This window comes from Telmatherina bonti, assembly GCF_933228915.1.
Source record: "Telmatherina bonti genome assembly, chromosome: 12".
NCBI classification, from domain to species: Eukaryota; Metazoa; Chordata; class Actinopteri; order Atheriniformes; family Telmatherinidae; genus Telmatherina; species Telmatherina bonti.
The window spans coordinates 13,021,888-13,039,951 of NC_136610.1; the positions used below are offsets into that span (position 1 = coordinate 13,021,888).

Consider the following 18,064-nt stretch of genomic DNA (forward strand, 5'->3'; position numbering starts at 1 on the left):
ATTATTCAGGTTTTTATTTATAGTAAAGAATAAACCGTTCATCTGCATTTCAATCAAACACTCCTGCTGTAACGTCGCTCAGTGCGGGAACTGGCACATGTAGTTTGCATGTAGCCTCCTTCCTCCCTCCGGGTGTGTTTGGGGGAGGGCTCTGTAGGACTGGCCCCCACGACACGCCTCTGTTGACAGTAGTAAAGTCTCCACACATAATCATCCAGTCTCACACTGCGCTCCAGCCAACCGCACGCAGCGCCATCCATCTTCACGTCCAGCTGTGCGCACATCTGATCCGCAACCAGGACTGAGGCTGAACCGGTGTTTCAAACTTGACACTAACTGGAGATCAGTGAGGGGAAAAAGAATAAAGGAAAACGTATAGATTAATACGAGTATGGCTTCTAACGCGACGGAGTGCCTGAAACTCTCGGAGGATCAGATTAAAGTGTTGGAAGAAAATTTCAACAAAGTCAGTAAGCATCCGGACGGGACGACGCTGATGCTGATCGCCGCGGAGTGCGGACTGTCAGAGGAGGAGACGGAGGTGAGAACTGCCCCTTCTGTTTGAGTTGCCTGTGAGGAGGTTGAAATATGTTTATTTATAGTCTTAAACCACGTATTTTCAAGAAATAATGACTGCTTCATGTAGATCCGCTGTAAAATCTACTGATGTAGAATAAAGATTGTGGCTCACTCCACAAACAATCCACCTTTAGGGACGCACAGTTTCCCTGCTTGTCATTGTATACTATAATTTTCCATAAGGGCAACAAGCCTCCTGTTTGTCTTCATACCGGATGCTTTATAAAAGGAAACATGAACACCACAGTAATATGGCTTGTTAAAGACATACATGGGCACTTATATCTTACACATAATAAACTTAGTATTTACTTAAATGTGGTGGTAATATTCTAATTTTAGATATTCATATGGTAAAAGCTTCTTTAAAGCAGAAAACATTTGTCAACACATTCATCCGTGTCCTTGCAGAATATTTGATAAAAACTAACCTCAAAGTTATGGTGCTGAGCACTTACTTCCTTCTCAGCCCTGTATCTTATCATAAAAATACTGTTTCACTCTGAAATTTAATGATGTACCTGCCATACTTGAGTAATTGCAACAACCAGTTTTTTGTTTTACTTAAAGTACCAGTAATAAAAACAAAATAAAAAAACCCCATCAAACTAATATGAACATGCTAGCTGATTTCACAGAAAATGAACACAGTTCAAAGTCTGAACATTTATGTGCGTGTGTTTTTCTGCAAAAGGCTTCACAGTGAGTAGAGCAGGTCTGAGGACAGTCTCACGGTGCTCAGGGTGGTGATCCTTCACAACTTGCATTAGAGTGTGGTGAAACTCAGCTAACCGCAGAGGCATTGCAGTTGTTGATCTGTTTTTCTCGGTCGATCGGTGTGGGTGTGACTGTGCTGGATGTTTTGGGTGATTTGTGTTTGGTTTCTGCCATGGGTTTGAGGTCTGCGCTTTCCACTGCTTCATTAACATGTGTTAGTTTATGAAAAATGACTCTTCCTTTTCTTATTTGCATATAATATGTAAAACATATGGAAACCTGGTTTCATGCCTGGATTTGATTAAAAAAAAAGCACTAGTCTTGTTACTTTTTTCATGTCAGACAGGTACTTTTTTGTTAGACAAACTGAAGTATGGAAATTGACATTTGCTTACAGAAAACTTCACTTAATAACTAAGGTATTTGGCTTCTATCACCAATTTCTGCCACATGTAAACACTCCCATCACCTCTCTATCAGGAGAATTCCTTCGGCCTACTGTAAAGTCTTGGCATTTGTCACGCCAGCCGCCAGATGTGAAGCTTTAGAGCTCTGATAACAACACAAAGTGGACTGAAGTTAAGCAGGCACCTCCGGTAGCATTCCTCTGATGCAGTAATCACTATGAGTGCAATCTGTGAAGTTAAGCCGTCACCCATGAGGAGTTTTACCTTCACAGGAGTGAAAACTGGAGCTCTGATTTGAGACTAATAACGTCAAATTCCCTGTCTAGTATTTGTCAGGCAAACACCATTAAAAGAAAGAGGAAAAAAATGTACTTGACTTGACGCAGCATCAGGTTAATTTCATAGGCAAATATTTCTGTTTGTGGTTGTATTGTTGACAGCCGGCCAGTGACAAAGGAGAGAAACATCTCTCACATGGCAACCCTCCACCTGTTTGAAGCAACAATCACTCCTGGATGACACAAACAAGCTTCTCGGTGTGCTTCAGAAAACCAGTTCGACCAGATTTCTCAGAGCTGATGTCACATCAGCAAAAAAAAAAACATCTACAAACAAATTTCAGAACATGGTTTCCAAACTATTTCTTGAAGCAAAGTCACAGAAAGGATTTTCTTGCTAAACCTGTCACAACTTGTTTTTCACCAGTCCAGATGCAGTTTGACAGACCTGACTGTTGTCAGTCTTGGAACTGGGACTGAAAAATCGTCTCATGTTTGGAAGGATTTAAAAACCAGTAGGCTCCCAACATCCTTAGATATGTTCCTTTTTTCTTCATGATATTTGTGAGGTCATCATGTAGATATGAAAACTCCACTTAACTTTGTGATATTTTCTCACTAAGGCACCCCATAATGCCATAATGCCATAATGCCATAATGTTAGGTGTCGGTCTTGATTTCTGTCTCTTCTCTGAGATCTCTCCACCGAGTAAAAGTCAGTCTGATGTTGACTTGTTTTATTTCTAACTCTGTCCCTTTTCTTTGCTCAATCAAAGAAAATTGATTGACACTCTATAATTGTCACATTATAGAGTGTGTTCTATAATGTGACAATATCTATTTGCCAGAGTGTGATATGGTGCCGTAAAGCAAAATGCTGTCAAGTGATAAAGTGATGTGCCAGGAGGGGTGAAAGTGCAGTTTCCCAGCCTTAGGTCACTGATGGGCAATCCTGGAATATACAAAATAAAAGTTACTGTGCCATAAAGATGAATAATAAAGTTGGAAGCGACATGCAACAACAAGAATCTTTTGCTGAAAGTTGACTGCAGCAATGTCCCGTTTGGGCTACTGTAGTAACATAGCAGAACAGTGTTGAATTCATCAGTCAGATTCAATATCTTTTGATAGACTATACTCACTCTACAGTGATAAAAACAACAATTCTTTTCAAAAGTTGGTGAGAATTTGGTAGATAAACCAAACCAATATAATTATACAGATATGAGAGATTTATCACAGCTGGTTTAAATACGTCTATCCCAATGTGCCGTATAAATAGATAGATAGATAGATAGATAGATAGATAGATAGATAGATAGATAGATAGATAGATAGATAGATAGATAGATAGATAGATAGATAGATAGATAGATAGATAGATAGATAGATAGATAGATAGATAGATAGATAGATCTAATCTTTAGATAATCAGTCCCATGACATCAGAAACCTCTAGTTATTGACAAAGGTTGTAACCCAACCTTTTCCATGTTTCCATTCACTGTATACAAAGGAGGGGAGAAGTCAGGCCGAGCTGTCAGGGAATGCCCAGTTCAGGCACGGTGAGGTAAAGGTCTGGCCTCTTACCAACAGACCTGACTTGTCACTTTCTTTTTCTTCTTGCTGCCCCTCTAGTCAATACTTTTGTTGTATTTATTAAAGCATTCATTGCAGAAGGTTTAGTTGAAAGCAACCAACTTGACCACCACTCCCTGTTTCACATGAATAATATTTAAAACATGCGCTGGCCTCTCTGTGGCGTGTTTGAGCCCCAGCCACAGAGCGTTTGATTTGTTTTCAGTGGTGCTGCGTCAGAGTCCAGTTTGAAAGACCTCCTTATGTAATCCACAGCAATTCACTAGGAAAAAGAATGACATAAGCACTATTGTATGGGTCAGCAGGATTATGAATCTACTCATTATTGTTCAGAAGTGGCTTGAATGTTTTGCTTTTATGAATGAATGAATGAAAACAAAGATCTTTTGTACTTATGAAAGGACAGTGTGGAAACAACAAAACTTGCATGTGATCTTTTACTGAACAGAATATGAAAAGCGCTGCAGAAGCAGCAGCAGCAGCAGCAGCAGCCAGAGACTAGTTCTTGAACTGATTTAGGCTTTGCATTTTCAGGCGCAATCCCAGATGACTCCAGATGAGAATCTCATGTGTTTTCAGTACAGTTTTGTGGAAAATGTCCCTCATGGCAGGCACACTAGTCAAATAACCAACCTCAGTCTTGTGTCAGAGGGCTGAATCCCTCCCTTTCCCCTCGGCTTTATCGAGATTTCGTCAGTGCTGTTGTGAATCCCTTGACAACATGACCGCAAAACAGCTATGCAACAGGTCATGAGTGTGTGTCGAGATTCTTGGTGCAATCATCTTCAGGTTAGCGTTTTGTGGACAATACTGGGTGAGTGGTCAAAGTGTGGAGTAATGGTGCAGGGAACTGGTTTTAAAGAAACAAGCCAGTCATTGCTTGCATTCCTTTAAAATCAGATGGAAGCAGTTTTCTGTGGTTTTCCGTATAAAACCAAGCATCAGGGTCACTGCTGTGAGTCAGTAGCCACATTTACAAGCAGCAGAATATGTGACTGTGATGTGATGGGGAAGATATTAGAATTAAGCAGGGGCATAGTTGCTAGTTTCCTACACTTCATTAATTTTTATACATTAGGAGTTTGTATTGATATGGTGGTAAAAAAAAATAAAAAGAAAGCAAAACACCATATCATCTTATTTACGTAGTAAAATGTATTCATTTCTTCAAGCCAAACTAAATCTCTTTGCACAATATATGATATATGATATCCAGCAGACACATATCACAGATTTCTTTGTGAGTACCCAATAAATATGCTAAGCTAATTACAGACTAAACATTAGGTATTTTACCTGTTGCATGTTTATTGAAGGATTAATTCAAGAAGATTTTATTAAGCTTGCAGCTTGACTCATACTGAACTGTATTAACCAAATGTTTAAGTTAGCTTTTCTTTATAGATGTTATAAAATAAACTTACATTATAGACTTATTTGGTAGCTCAGACATAATGCGCTGAATATTAGTGTGCAAAAACACATCTCATGCACATATGAGCAAACTCTAAACTGAACTGATATTAGTATGAACTTTATCATTTTTAGCCTGTTAAGCTATGCCATAAATGTCTAAATGCTATCAATAGCATGACAAATTTAGAATTGCTAAATGACAGCATTTGTTAAATAACAAATTCATGTTTATGTCTGCAAAATAAAAACAAACTCTTAGTGCCCTTGTCAACACACACCAGATTGAATCGCAAATCTAAACATTTACTTGCTAATGCTAGCATGCTAAATGTAAACGTATGTCAGAGTTGTGGCTGTTAACATCTAGCTAGCTTTAGTTTCTCACAATAAAAATGTTCTGTTGTAAAGTTTAGCCTTTCACATGTTGAATATATCAGACTGTAACTTGTTGTCATTCTAAAACCAGCTAATTGAATAATAAAACATTAATTCTACTCCTTTTTCACATTTTTATGTTCATATTTTTTCATGTCCAGTCTATTTGTCTTATGTCTCAGTATTACCCAGTTTCTGATCTCACAGTGGCAAATGACTATATTTGAATATATTTTTTTTTTATTCTTGAATGTGCTATGGTAGGATTTCAAAAACCAGCTTCAAGTTCCCTATATTCTCTTGCTTTGTTTAGCTCATGTCCTTAAGCTCTCACGAAAACACTAAAAACACATAGGCACACCTATTAGGTTTCCTATTTAAGGATCTGGTTTTGAACACCAGTTATTGTCTGATTGTAAACATAACCAGAGGCCTATGGATGAAACTGCAGTCTACAAACTGGGCAACACAAGAAGTTCACCTGTGTCTTCTCAGGAATATTCATGTCATGACCATATATTTTGGTGACAGGTGGCAATCATGTCACCGCTCTCATGTTTCAGGCTCAGCAGCACTCTTCCAAATAAAATCTGCCAGCTGTTTTGAACTAATCTCTGTGTGTTTTGTTTTCTTTTTTTTTTTTAAATCTTCCACAGAAATGGTTCAAACTGCGAAATGCAAAGTGGAGGCAGTCGGAGGGTCTTCCAGCCGAACTGGGATCAGTGTTGGACTGAGATCTTCTGACCTCCGTCTGGATGTACAAAGCCCTTTGCTGACATTATTCCTCCTTGATGGACTAATCTGTCCTCGTCCATTCCCTCTAGTCTTGTCCATCCCTCTGTTTTGTATCTATGAAGCTATTTTGTGTTGCAGAATGTGAAGATGTTTGTGTATTGTTGCCAATGTAACCTCCATGTTTACAAAAATAAAAATATATTGTTATTGTAAGTTAAACCAACTTGCATTTGCTCTGCAGCTACTGTACATTTGAGGTTCAGATTTGCACAGGAAGCAGCCTTACACAATAGACGGGTTGTGTTTAAGAGAGGAAGGAGGTACTGCTTTTGTTTTCATTGCTTTGTTTACATGTAGGCCTGTCAGCAGGGAACAGAGCTGGACTCCAGGCTGTTCACATGTCTATAAATGATGTAAGGAAGCACCAGCACAACAATAGATGCAGCTGGAATCAGCTGCCACTATCCAGGAACTTCTGGGGCTGAATTTGGAACAAATCCAGTGGTACAGAGAGGGGAGGGGGGAATACAGGCAAACTGAATGGCATTGTGGGCTAAACTACCGGCAGGTGATGTCATTTCATTGTCCCTGCTTTCCCCATGACTGAACACTGTAAAAGGGTGGGATCTCACCAGAAAGGTAAAGCTTCAAGCCTTAAAAATAAGTCACTATAAAGAGCAACACTGACAACATTCTGTATTGTTAGTCTCAGTAAACTGCAAAACCTCCTTCCTTTGTGACATAAAGCTCTTTTTTGTGTAAAATACACAAAAGATGAGCCGCAACGTTGCACCACAGATTAGACACCAACTAGGTCACTGAATGTGTATTGATCCACCCTAAAAGTACCTGCAATGGACTGTGTCCTACTATATTTTGAGCCTATTGTAAATAATCATGTCTAAAAAAAAAAAAGTGATAATGGGGCTGAAAGCCTTTTAATAAGATTTGTTTAGAGGAAAAATAGAAAGTGGCACAAAGATCGTCACAGGTTTACATTTTATTCCTGTTTTACTTGATTCAGACCAAACAAACATGTCCCGACTAGAAACATGGACAGAATCATGGCAATTGATTGTTCTTGATGTCAGATATCAGACTTATCAATCAAAACTTTTTTTTTTTTTTTTTTTTTCAATCAAAACTTTTTAACTTCAGTATAATATGACATCTTGTAAGACAGTGTCGATGTGCGTGCTGTCATGCATTAAATGAAATGACAGGCTGATGGATAGACCACCCACACTATCCTCAATGTGCAATCCACAGATGACACACTATTTTCTTTCTATTTTGGACTTTTCAATACACAAGAGGGTGAGCTGTGGTGGGTGACAAAATGTGTAGTCTCCCATCAAGCCTGGTCTGATGCAAGGGATGAAATAGTGACAAAACAGCTTTGTCTTTGCACCACTGGAAACAAAATCTGTTTTGTTCATACTAACCAGCACAACGTTAAAAAGAAGCAGGATACCAGTTCCAAAGATGTTGGGATGCTGCAAAAATAAAAGTAAAAACAGAACACAGTGATTTGGAAACCTTTAAACAAATGATTTATTGCTAACAGAACATAGAAAACATATGAAATACTGAAAGTGAGACATGTACCACTAAAAATATTAAGTCATGATAAATTGTCCAACAACAGCACCCCAGATTGAAGGAATATTTGTTTGTAAATTTGCAAATCACTGCATCTCTATTTAAAATGTACATTTTAAATAGTATATTTGAGTCGGTTGTTGTTTTGACTAAAGGGATTTTTTAAAAAGATTTTTTGGCCATGAAACCATATTGTAACAAAACAAATGAATGACTCATTAGCATGGTTTCAGATGAAATGTGTCATAAGTTTTCAGCGTGCCAGCTCTCCAGGCAGAGCCTCAGGGCAAAATGAGCTCATGTAATTAAAACATTGGCAGATCAAATTTCAAGCAAAGGAAGACAAACTGACTAAATAAACACGCTGGGAAGCCTGGTGACATAAAACAGTCAAGAATGAAAGCTGCAGAAAAGGTGAACAGTCTACAGAGCACAGTTTCCATCCATATTAGGCTTCTTTTGAAGATTCAGTAACCGATTGACCAAGTGTTCAGATGTCGTTCCAGAAGGGAGATATCTTTCTATTAAATTTTTCATATTTTCAATGTTTTTTAGTGAGGCACTATAAAATGCACTGATACTCACAAAATTTGTCTTTTAGAAAGAGCAGCTAGTTCAGGAAGTAGAAACACAACAGGCAGTGTTTGTATATAGGTGCACAAACAAGTAAATAAAACAAGTAAATTTTATGAAAAGTGGATATGTTCTCTTCTGAAAATATACTTATTTACATGGATTCAGTTCTGAATTCAAGCCGGTTGGGGAAACAGTAGTGTGAGAAGAGGGACAGGACATCTAGATTCTCAATTTACAGAAGAGAAAAGAAATCCTGACCTCTCTCTGAAGAGGTTGAAGTAGGTGGGAGAGAGAGAAGAGGATGATGTTTCCTGCCAACAAGCCGGGAGCGAAAAACGTTCCCATCGTGGGAAACTGATGAAGTTAACAGAAACTACCAACAGGTAGTTGAGCTGCTCATAAAAGACACTGCTGCTTTAAACGTACGTCTGCGCTCTCACATTCATTTCTGAACGCATTAGCTATCATACTGATGCTCACTCACATTTTTCTTTGTTTATTCATGTTAACTCTGATATTAATGATCAAAACTCGACAGAATCCGCTCACTTTGGAGGACGACGACTGGGCAGAACACACACAGTAGTGGTGTGTGTTCCCTGACCCTGGAGGTGTTTTTCCTCTGTTCAACAGAGTGTGAAAAAAGTCACACCCACTAAAGAAAAACAAACACATTTTTATATTCTCTGTGGAAGGCAAACGTTACATTATTGTGGACCCTGCCTCGCCTCTGCAAGCTCATAAATCACATTTATTATCTCAAACTGGTTGCACAGGAGATTATACCACTTAAAATAAAAAAACTGGAAGGAATTTCTGTTCGTAGTTTTAGATTTAGTTGCTTAATTGGTAAGGTCTCAATGCTAGAAGTCATATTTTCAATTTCTTCCCCTTAACAAATCTCAGGCTATGCTGTTGCTAAGCCATTTTATGGCAACTAAGGTCAGTATATTGATACACACATTCACATCTATTTTACATGTAGCATACAAAGCTGGCATGCTAACTTTTACATGCTTAGTGGACATCTTTAAATCATGCCAAGAGGCTCTTGTCAGTGTGTTAAAATCATGCTAGCATGCTTAACTCTCATCCATCCATCTTCTACAACTTATCTAAGGTCAGGTAATGAGGGCAGCAAAAGGAGGCCCGGGTTTTCATTTCCCCGACGCTTCTTACAGCTTCTCTGAGGGGATCATGAGACATTCTTAATGGAGGAACACGTCCAATCTTTGTGAAGAAAACTCATTTCAGCTTCAGCTTCTTCTTCACCACAGCAGACAGATCACTTCGGATGCCACATTTTCACCTGCTGATTCGCCTCCCCATTCTTACCACACTTGTGAATAAGACAAAATACTTGAAATCATTTCCCACCCCGGAGAGGACACTCCACCGTTTCTGGCTGTGAACCATGGTCTCAGATTTAAATGTGATGATCCTCAGCCACTTCACAGTCGGTCCAGTGAGGATTGAAAATCATGATCTGATGAAGCAAAAAGGACCACATGCTCTGCATAAATCCTCGACCAAATCCACCAACGGCTCCATCCTCAAAGCCCGGGCGAAATACACCATATTAATATCATGCTAACATGCATGTTGTAGGCTCTCGTGTGTGTTGCCAGGACAACATAATAAAAGCTAATCACTGGCATTTTCCTCATGAAAATGAGAAATACAAGTCAACGTGTTTGAAAGTGTCATTTAATAACAGCGCCGTTGTAACAATAAACTTTTAAACCAAGAGAACAAAAAAACATGAAGCACATTTAAATATAAATAACTATTAAAGAATCCCAGTGAGCACAGCTTGCTGCAGCCATCTTTTTTCATTTTACATGCAGCTTTAATTTCAGCAAACAATCCAAACCAAGAAAAGAATATGCACATTATAAAATAATGTGGTAAATATTTCTAATATTTCAAGTCTCCTTGAATCCGATCACCAATGCATTTTGCTAACTGGCTGCTGCTTTCAGTCAGACTGCATAGCTTGTGGAATGCTGCAGAGCTTACACTTATTGTCCTGATATGCATACAGTGTTTTGCTGCATTTCACTTTAATTAATCAATCAAGAATACTTTATTCATCCACAATGGGAAATTCAGCTTTACTTTGCATTTTAAAAATGATGGGAGGAGAGTGAAACATTTGACTGCTTCAGACAAGAACGAGAAAATTTAAGCCTGAATTGTCCTTAAAAGTAACAAGTACTTTTAAAGTGGAGTTACACTTTCTTTTTATATTGAATTGGATCATGTTTGTTATGTAATGAAGCCTTTGGGAAGCACATGTGGACATGAACTTGAGAAGTGCTGCTGAGGTGAACAGTCAAAGGTCATGGTGTTGTGGTGGTGAAAAAAAAAATGTTCCCGCTCTGATCTTACATGGCAGGGAAAATGTTCAAGCCACTTCAGGGAAACGACAATCAGACAAGTTGAGTGTGTGCAGAATTTGAATAGAGTCTTGTTTTGTGTGTTGCTAAGAGGACTCTGCAGCGCTGTGAGGAATCTCCTGGACTCAGCCTGCATCACTCTCGACTATCTGACTTTTCTTCTAGTGATCTGATATATACATAAAATATATATATATATAAATAAAATTTCTGAGTTTCCTGAATCATTTCCTGCAGAAGCTTGATTATTTAGTTGTAAATCCTGAACTTTTCTTCTGTAAGCCATTCACCCAGTTAAAACATTCCTTTCAATTCAACCATTAAAATTTCTTATTAAAACTAACTGCAACATCTATGTTTTTATATCTGTATGTGCTGGTTTTCCAACTTTTCTATTCATTTTGGGGAATACATCAAAACAAATCGTATTTATTGATGAAACATAGCAAAATTGTTCATCCGGACTTCAAACTACGTCTGCTTTGTTTGACAGACGACTGGAAGTTTGGATTAAATATAAGCAGTCGTGTACAAGCCACAACTTTATTTTAGCAGCATTAGCCCCATATTGAACTCAGAAATATCTCCTTTTGGATTGAAAGTCAACACAGTCCAACATTATTGGAGCAGAATTTGATCAGACCTTCATAAAAGCAGCAAACAAGCAATAATCTGCGCACAGTCTGAGAGATTTGATCATTTCTGGGCTCAAACGACCTGTTTCAGCAAACTCACATTTCCCTGAACTGCACTCAAGTCAAATCCAGCTCTTTCCGACACTTCTGGATAAACTCTGACAACCTTTCCTTTGAAGGGATCATTGTTCACTCCTCTGTTTCCCCTGTTTTGGACCATTTACTCAAATGAATAAATCAATGTAAAACCACATGGATGCTCTACTTATATGCTGCCAATTGTGGTTAATTGGAAAAACGCTGTTTGCAGAGTGACGTCCAACAGATTTATTGGTCCTAAACCACAGCGTCATGCGGATCTGCTGCTGCCAGTTCGCCACTTCTCCAGGAATATCACCAAAGACCTTTTGTTTGGAGAAAGTTCCTGATACTCTACCATGACGAAGCTGCTGGCAGTAATGCTCTGCAAAGCAAACAAAAATAGACAAAAAAAAACAAACTGGAGTTCTTTCCCCTGAGTGTTCATAACACCTGCATTGTTAAAGTTTAGTTTTCACTCAGGATTAAAGCAGGAAGTATCTGAAACGTTGAACATATTCCATGATCTTATGCTGAATATGATAAATGCAGACAAACGCAGCCACTTCATCTGGGAGGGCACAACAATGCCTTGACAAAGTCTTGGTTTAACTACTTCCTGTGTTTAACAGAAGGTGTGGGCTGACTGCTCCAAACAACATCCTGTCTGAGGCAAAGACCCACAACTTCTGCACACAGCAGTAAAATCAATAAAATCACACAAAAAGTACAACACTAAGCCAATCGGTCCATTACTTTACTTTAACATTTCTTTAGAAGTTGTTAGAAATCAGTGAGATATGTCAGACTCTGAGCATGTGACAGACATCTTAAAATTGTTTTCTTTGAATTTACAGAGAAACAAAACCTGAAGAGAAGCAGATCATCAGATTTGTGGTCTGATGCAACAATCACAGAGAAACATGTGTGAATCCTCAAACGTTTTCATCATCTTTGAGGTGTTTGTTTTTAAAACTGGCTTAATCACCATAGCAACAAATGCTAAGCACATTGAGCTTTCACATTTTATTGACTGTAAAACAATCAAACAAACAAGACATCACTCTTTATTTTATTGTGTTCCCAATCATAACAAGGTATTAATATCAGGCTAAAACAAGTGCAAGACTGTTGAGTTTATGTTAGAACTTGGCAATTTAAACAAGTCGAAAGCTTGTTATGAATTATACTTGATACACACCTTATTTCTTTAAGTAAAACTGAGAATTAATCAGCACTGATTCATCTACAGCTCAGCATACACCTTCATATTGACCCTGCGTTCACATATGCATTCATTGAGAGGTGAATTACTCACCTTGTACTCTGCTTGCTACCAGTGGATTCCACCAGGGGGCACATTAGAGAACTCAGACTAGATCCAGTTGCCAATTTGTAGGGTGCAAACTTTTGTGTTTTTTACAGCCCTTTATTGAACAACAAGTATACAACACACATACAGATGAAGTAAATAACACAGGAAACTTAATTACTTGGAAAAAACCAGCAAAGATTCCCACATACAAATAGTTTTTCACAGCCTGTTCGTCACTCTGAGATTGACTTCATATATTGTTCCACATCTTTAAAAAAAAACAAACAAAAAAAACAAGTTTAATGGGGCATTTAATGGGCAAACTTACATCTCTGAATGAAACATTTTGATAGCAAAATTTAAAAGTTTGTTACAAATAGATATTTGTCATCTTCAACAGGGACACTAATGAAAGTGAATAGATTATTTTTGTTTCACAGAGAAGTCCTTGAGGTGAAATGAAATTAAATGAATGAAATGAAATGAAAAATACTCTATTAATCCCCAAAGGGAAATTCAATATTGTAGTATAGACTAAAGATCCACTGTTCTTCAATTTTAGATGCAACCATTCTTCAACACACCTGAATAAATGGCTGAGTACCTTCATCTGCATGTCTCCAGCTCTGCAGAAGCCTGAGAACGAGTCGTTCATTGATTCAGATCTGGTGGAGGAGGGTTGCATCTGACAAAAAGCTGCAGTAAATTTCAGGGACTTGACATGGGCGTCCCTGATCCAGACTTTCTACCAGGTAATATTTTAGGTAATAGCAATTCCAATGAGATATTGCTTACCGGATGGAAAACTGCCTGTGTTTCTGAAATGTCGTTAATTTCTAATGAGAGTCTGTGGGACTGACATGTTGGGTGTAAACAATACAACACATGGTGACATTAAATGTTAGTATTTGATCAGTTTTGAGATGAGGACAAAAAAAAAACTGATAGCCAAGGCATCACAGATGTTTCAGTATATTATACCTTTAAAACATGTATAGTGTTTCTACTGCTGTTGAGTCTCTGTCCCTACGTCTGGTCAAATACATCCTTCGCTGCGCCTCCAGGTTATTTGCTTGTTACATCATGTAAAAATGTGTTAATTTCTGAGAACACACACAAACTACATTTAAACTAACTCAAATGTACCTGCAAAGCTATGCAACTAAACATAGGAGCTAGAGACAGTAACCCAAACGGTATGTTTCATGTCACCATGGTGACCATTACTGTGATGAAGAGAAGATGCATACAGCTGTTATTAGCTGCTTATTAGCTGATATCTAAGCTGAAAACAAAATATCTACATAATAAAAGCAACACTATTGCAGCTTGCTGAAAAAAAATTAATGATGTGAAGATGAAATGTTGCATTTATAAATATATATATTAAGTCTTAAGCAGTTTTGTCATGTGAACAGCTACAAGTTAAAAAACACAACAGGACACAAATGAAAGGGTTAAAAAATGAGAATTTCTATCATAAGGATGTTTAAATCCCTTTAACAACAAGAAGCAGTCAAAAAAAGAGGAGACTGAGTGACTTAGCTTGGTTTACTGTCAAAATGGAAGCAAATCCAAAGTTAGGTTACATTATCTTAGGAAGAGGCTAACAAACATTCTTTGTCTGTTATTTTTTTGTTGTTTTATTTGTGCTTTTATTGATGGTATTTTCCTTGTCTTTGATTTTGTTTGTCCACACATCCACACCATTCCTAACCCCCCTCTTAAAATCTCCAAATCATGACATGTTCATCCCAGATTAGCCTCCCAGTTTTACGCAGCTTCAATCCCTGATGTCTGGCTGGCCTGTGGTCTGGAGATGGACCACAAACCTGATCTAAAGACCATGCAGGTTGCCACTCCTGTACTCACAACTGTGATCTCTGTTTACGTAACCCTTGTTCATTGGTTTACAGTGGATTTTAAACTGATGCTGCAACATCTTTTGTTAACTAGACTGAGGCTAGTTTTGAAGCTCTTTGGGTTAATCAAGTAATTGATTAGCTTAGGAGTTATCAAGTTGGACCTTGACAGCTGCTATCCAGCAGGCTTTAATAGTTTCCCTGTTCTAACACACCTAATTAAAATGTAATGAATCTAACAATTTACTAAGCTCTGCTCAGTGAATCACCCATTCTGGTCAGGTGTGTTCTCCAGGACCGAACTTGCCTACCTCTGTAAGTACTGTTTCTAGGAAGCTCTGACAGAATAGAAAAATGACTGTTTCAAGTTTACAGTGTATGTTGAGTAAAAATATGTGATCCTAAAGTGTCATTGTGCAACAATTGAAACACACATGGTTGTGATAATGATTCAGAATCCAGCTCAGCTGGAGGAAAAATCGTACGCATTACTGCAAATTGCGGAGCCTCAAGCAAAGGCTGGAGATCATTTAAAACATTTCATTAGTCACAAGCTAAAAACAGTAAACTTTCATACATAGAAACAGATCTTATTCATACACACACGCATAAGTGTGTGTGTGTGTGTGTGTGTGTGTGTGTATAAACTAAACTGAACATGAATATCATTATTGTTTAATATGATGGCGGGGCTGCTTTGGTGGTCCCGCTCCCAACATGATGTGGTTACTTCTTCCCAATTTTAATTGCAAACAACACACACTTCACAATCATTCATAAGCTGGGAGGGAGGGGGTGACAATGGGGTCCTGCCACGCCCCTATTTCTGGGGCTGTGCCGGAGGAGTTTGGGCGGGGGAATGGTGCTGTTCAGGAGACCTGGGTCTGGGCTGGCCTGGCGGGGGTGGGACTGCTGCTGGCCCTGGTGGTGCTGGATCGGCTGCATGTGTGGAGTGGTGGGGGGGCGTTGACAGGGGTGGGGGGGTAGTTGTGGGGCCCTGATCGGGGCCCTCCTATCCCCTGCTCCCCTGGTGGTATCTCACAGGGGACACGTTGGAAAGAAAGGTGAGGGCGTGCATGAGCCAATGGATGAAGTGGTGAATGAATGTTAGGGTAGAGGGGGGGGGGGCGATCAGGGTGAAAGAATTTAGGAAAGTGGGTGGCCGCTGGGATAGGAGGAAGGGGGGGTGTATGCAGATGGGTGGGGGTGTGTATGTGGGGTTATGTTGGTGATACGGGGGAGTGATGGGGTGGGTGTACAATGAGGAGTGTGAATGTGGATAGAGGGGTGTAGGGAGGTATGTGTGTGTGTAGAGTGGGGTATGCGTGTATGGAAGAATGGGTGATTATAGAGAGAACAGGGATGTGTGTGTGAGGGGGTGTGTAAGTATAAAGAACGGGGGTAGGAGAGTGTGAGTTTGAGCGTGTGTAAGAGAATGGGTGGATAGGGTGTGCTTAAGGAGGAAGTGTGGATGCGTGTGGGTGTGTGTGTGGGTGTGCACATGTGTGTGTGTGTGTGTGTGTGTGCGCGCGCGCGCGCGTGTGTGTGTGTGTGCATGGGGGAGGGTCTTGGTGCTCGGGGGGCGCTGCTGGTGCGCTGGGGTGCGGCCTGGCTGCCGCTCGGTGGCGGTCTGGGGATCCCGGCCCTCCGTCGGTGTGGGCTGGGCCCTCTGCCTGCGGGGGTGGGGGGTTGCTTCCGGGCTCTTGGGGCCGTGGGGCCCGCGCTCTGTCTGCCCTGGGTGGCCGGTGCCTGCTGGGGCCTGTTCCCCCTGACTGCGGGGGACTCTGGCTGGGACCCCCCTCTGCCACCTCCTGGGTCGGTGCATGGCTGGCTCCGGTGTGGGGCGGTTGGGGTCTGCGCCTGGGGATGGCTGCCGATGGCCCTGGTCTCGGGGGTACTCCTGGCGTGCCTCTTGCCTTTGTGTGGGAGGGGTCACACTGGCATGATCACCTTTTCCGGAACACGTTCCACTCTGCATGTTCTGCATGTGACACAGTCACCGAGTCGTCACGCAGTTTTATTCACTAACAGCAGCTAGTTTTCTCATTTCTGTTTGTTTCTCATTTATATTTAACTTTTTAGATTCATAGTTTAGTTACTATGATCTAAAGTTGGCTTGTATGTGTATGTATATGTGTTAATACTGGCGAGTGCGTATATGTTTGTATATACATACGTATGTATGTGTGTGTGTGTGTGTGTGCATATAGGTGTGTGTATATGTATGTATGTGTATATGTATGTGTGTACATATGTATATATATATATATATATATATATATATATATATATATATATATGTGTGTGTGTGTGTGTGTGTATATGTGTGTGTATACATATGTGTGTATACGTGTATGTATGCGTGTGTATGTGTGTGCATAAGTATGTGTGTGTATGTATGTGTATATATGTATACATCTGTAGGTTGTTTTTTTCTTTTTGTTTTTGGGTTATTTTTTAGTTTTTTTTTCTCTCGCTTTATCTCTTTCACTTTTCTGATGAGGTGTTTTTCTCCTTTCTCTTTCTGTCTTTCGTCTGTCCTCTCTGGTCCAGCAGTACAAACTCTACAAATCAAACAATAATACAAAATAAATATCGAAATAAAATAAAAATTCAGAAATTCAAGGGGATCATTGTATCTATAAAGCTTCCCTTGGCAGAGAAAATTTGCACAGAAGAACACAGCATCCAGACCATCATTCTGCTTGCCTAAATGCTGGACAAGACAAAAAAAAAAAAAAAAAAATATGATGGTGAGTAGAAACTTAAAAATAGATAACTTAGTCATCCTAAGGACAGATGCTCATGTGAGTTGTGCATTTTTCCGGCTCCACTCTGGTTCTCGTGGAGGAATATAGCCTTCTGAAAGTTGCTTTGGTGCTGCCAGCATCTCAATTTGCACTGTTGCTGTGGCTTTCCTTGCTGCCCTTGAAACCTGGTAGATATGAAAGATTTGGGGTATAGTTTTAGTATGAACATCTCTCAAAAGTTGTTGGAATGACACTGGTGTTGCAAACTGTTAACAGTGCTGCACATTGTGCTGCATTTTTCTGTTGTTCAAAAGGTTTTTAATCAATAGACAATAAAGAACAGATTGTAAAACAACAGTAGCCAATAAATATCTGGATATTAAGTATAAGTTGAAGATTCATTAAACAGTTAATTGCCTGTTACACAAAGTTCCACGATTAATTAAGGTTAAAAATATGAAAACATGTCTTTATAGGTGAAAATATTTATTTGATTGATGCTGAGCATTAAGTTCAGGAATGACCAGTGATGCTAGTTTTATTTATGTAGAATCCCTCAGTAAACAGTGTTTAGTGATATGATGATGTGGAAACAGGTGCCCTTACAGTCCAGATGGGTTCCTCGGGGTGTCCCACTTGGTGGCAGAGGTTGCTCTCCTTCAGCCTGGGCAAAGACAGGTGGGCAAGTCTCTGGGAGAGTTGAGCTCTTCTCGATGCAAAGGAGACGGTGGAAGCGACGCT

General features: G+C 39.5%; 1 protein-coding gene across 1 annotated transcript; it reads left to right on the top strand.

Annotated features, from left to right (window-relative positions):
* Positions 1-239: 239 nt before the first annotated feature.
* Positions 240-6,278, top strand: hopx (HOP homeobox). The gene is made up of 2 exons (XM_079249662.1): positions 240-541; positions 6,028-6,278. The coding sequence occupies exons 1-2, from the start codon at positions 392-394 to the stop codon at positions 6,103-6,105; spliced, it is 228 nt and encodes a 75-aa protein (XP_079105788.1). The 5' UTR covers positions 240-391; the 3' UTR covers positions 6,106-6,278.
* Positions 6,279-18,064: the final 11,786 nt, after the last annotated feature.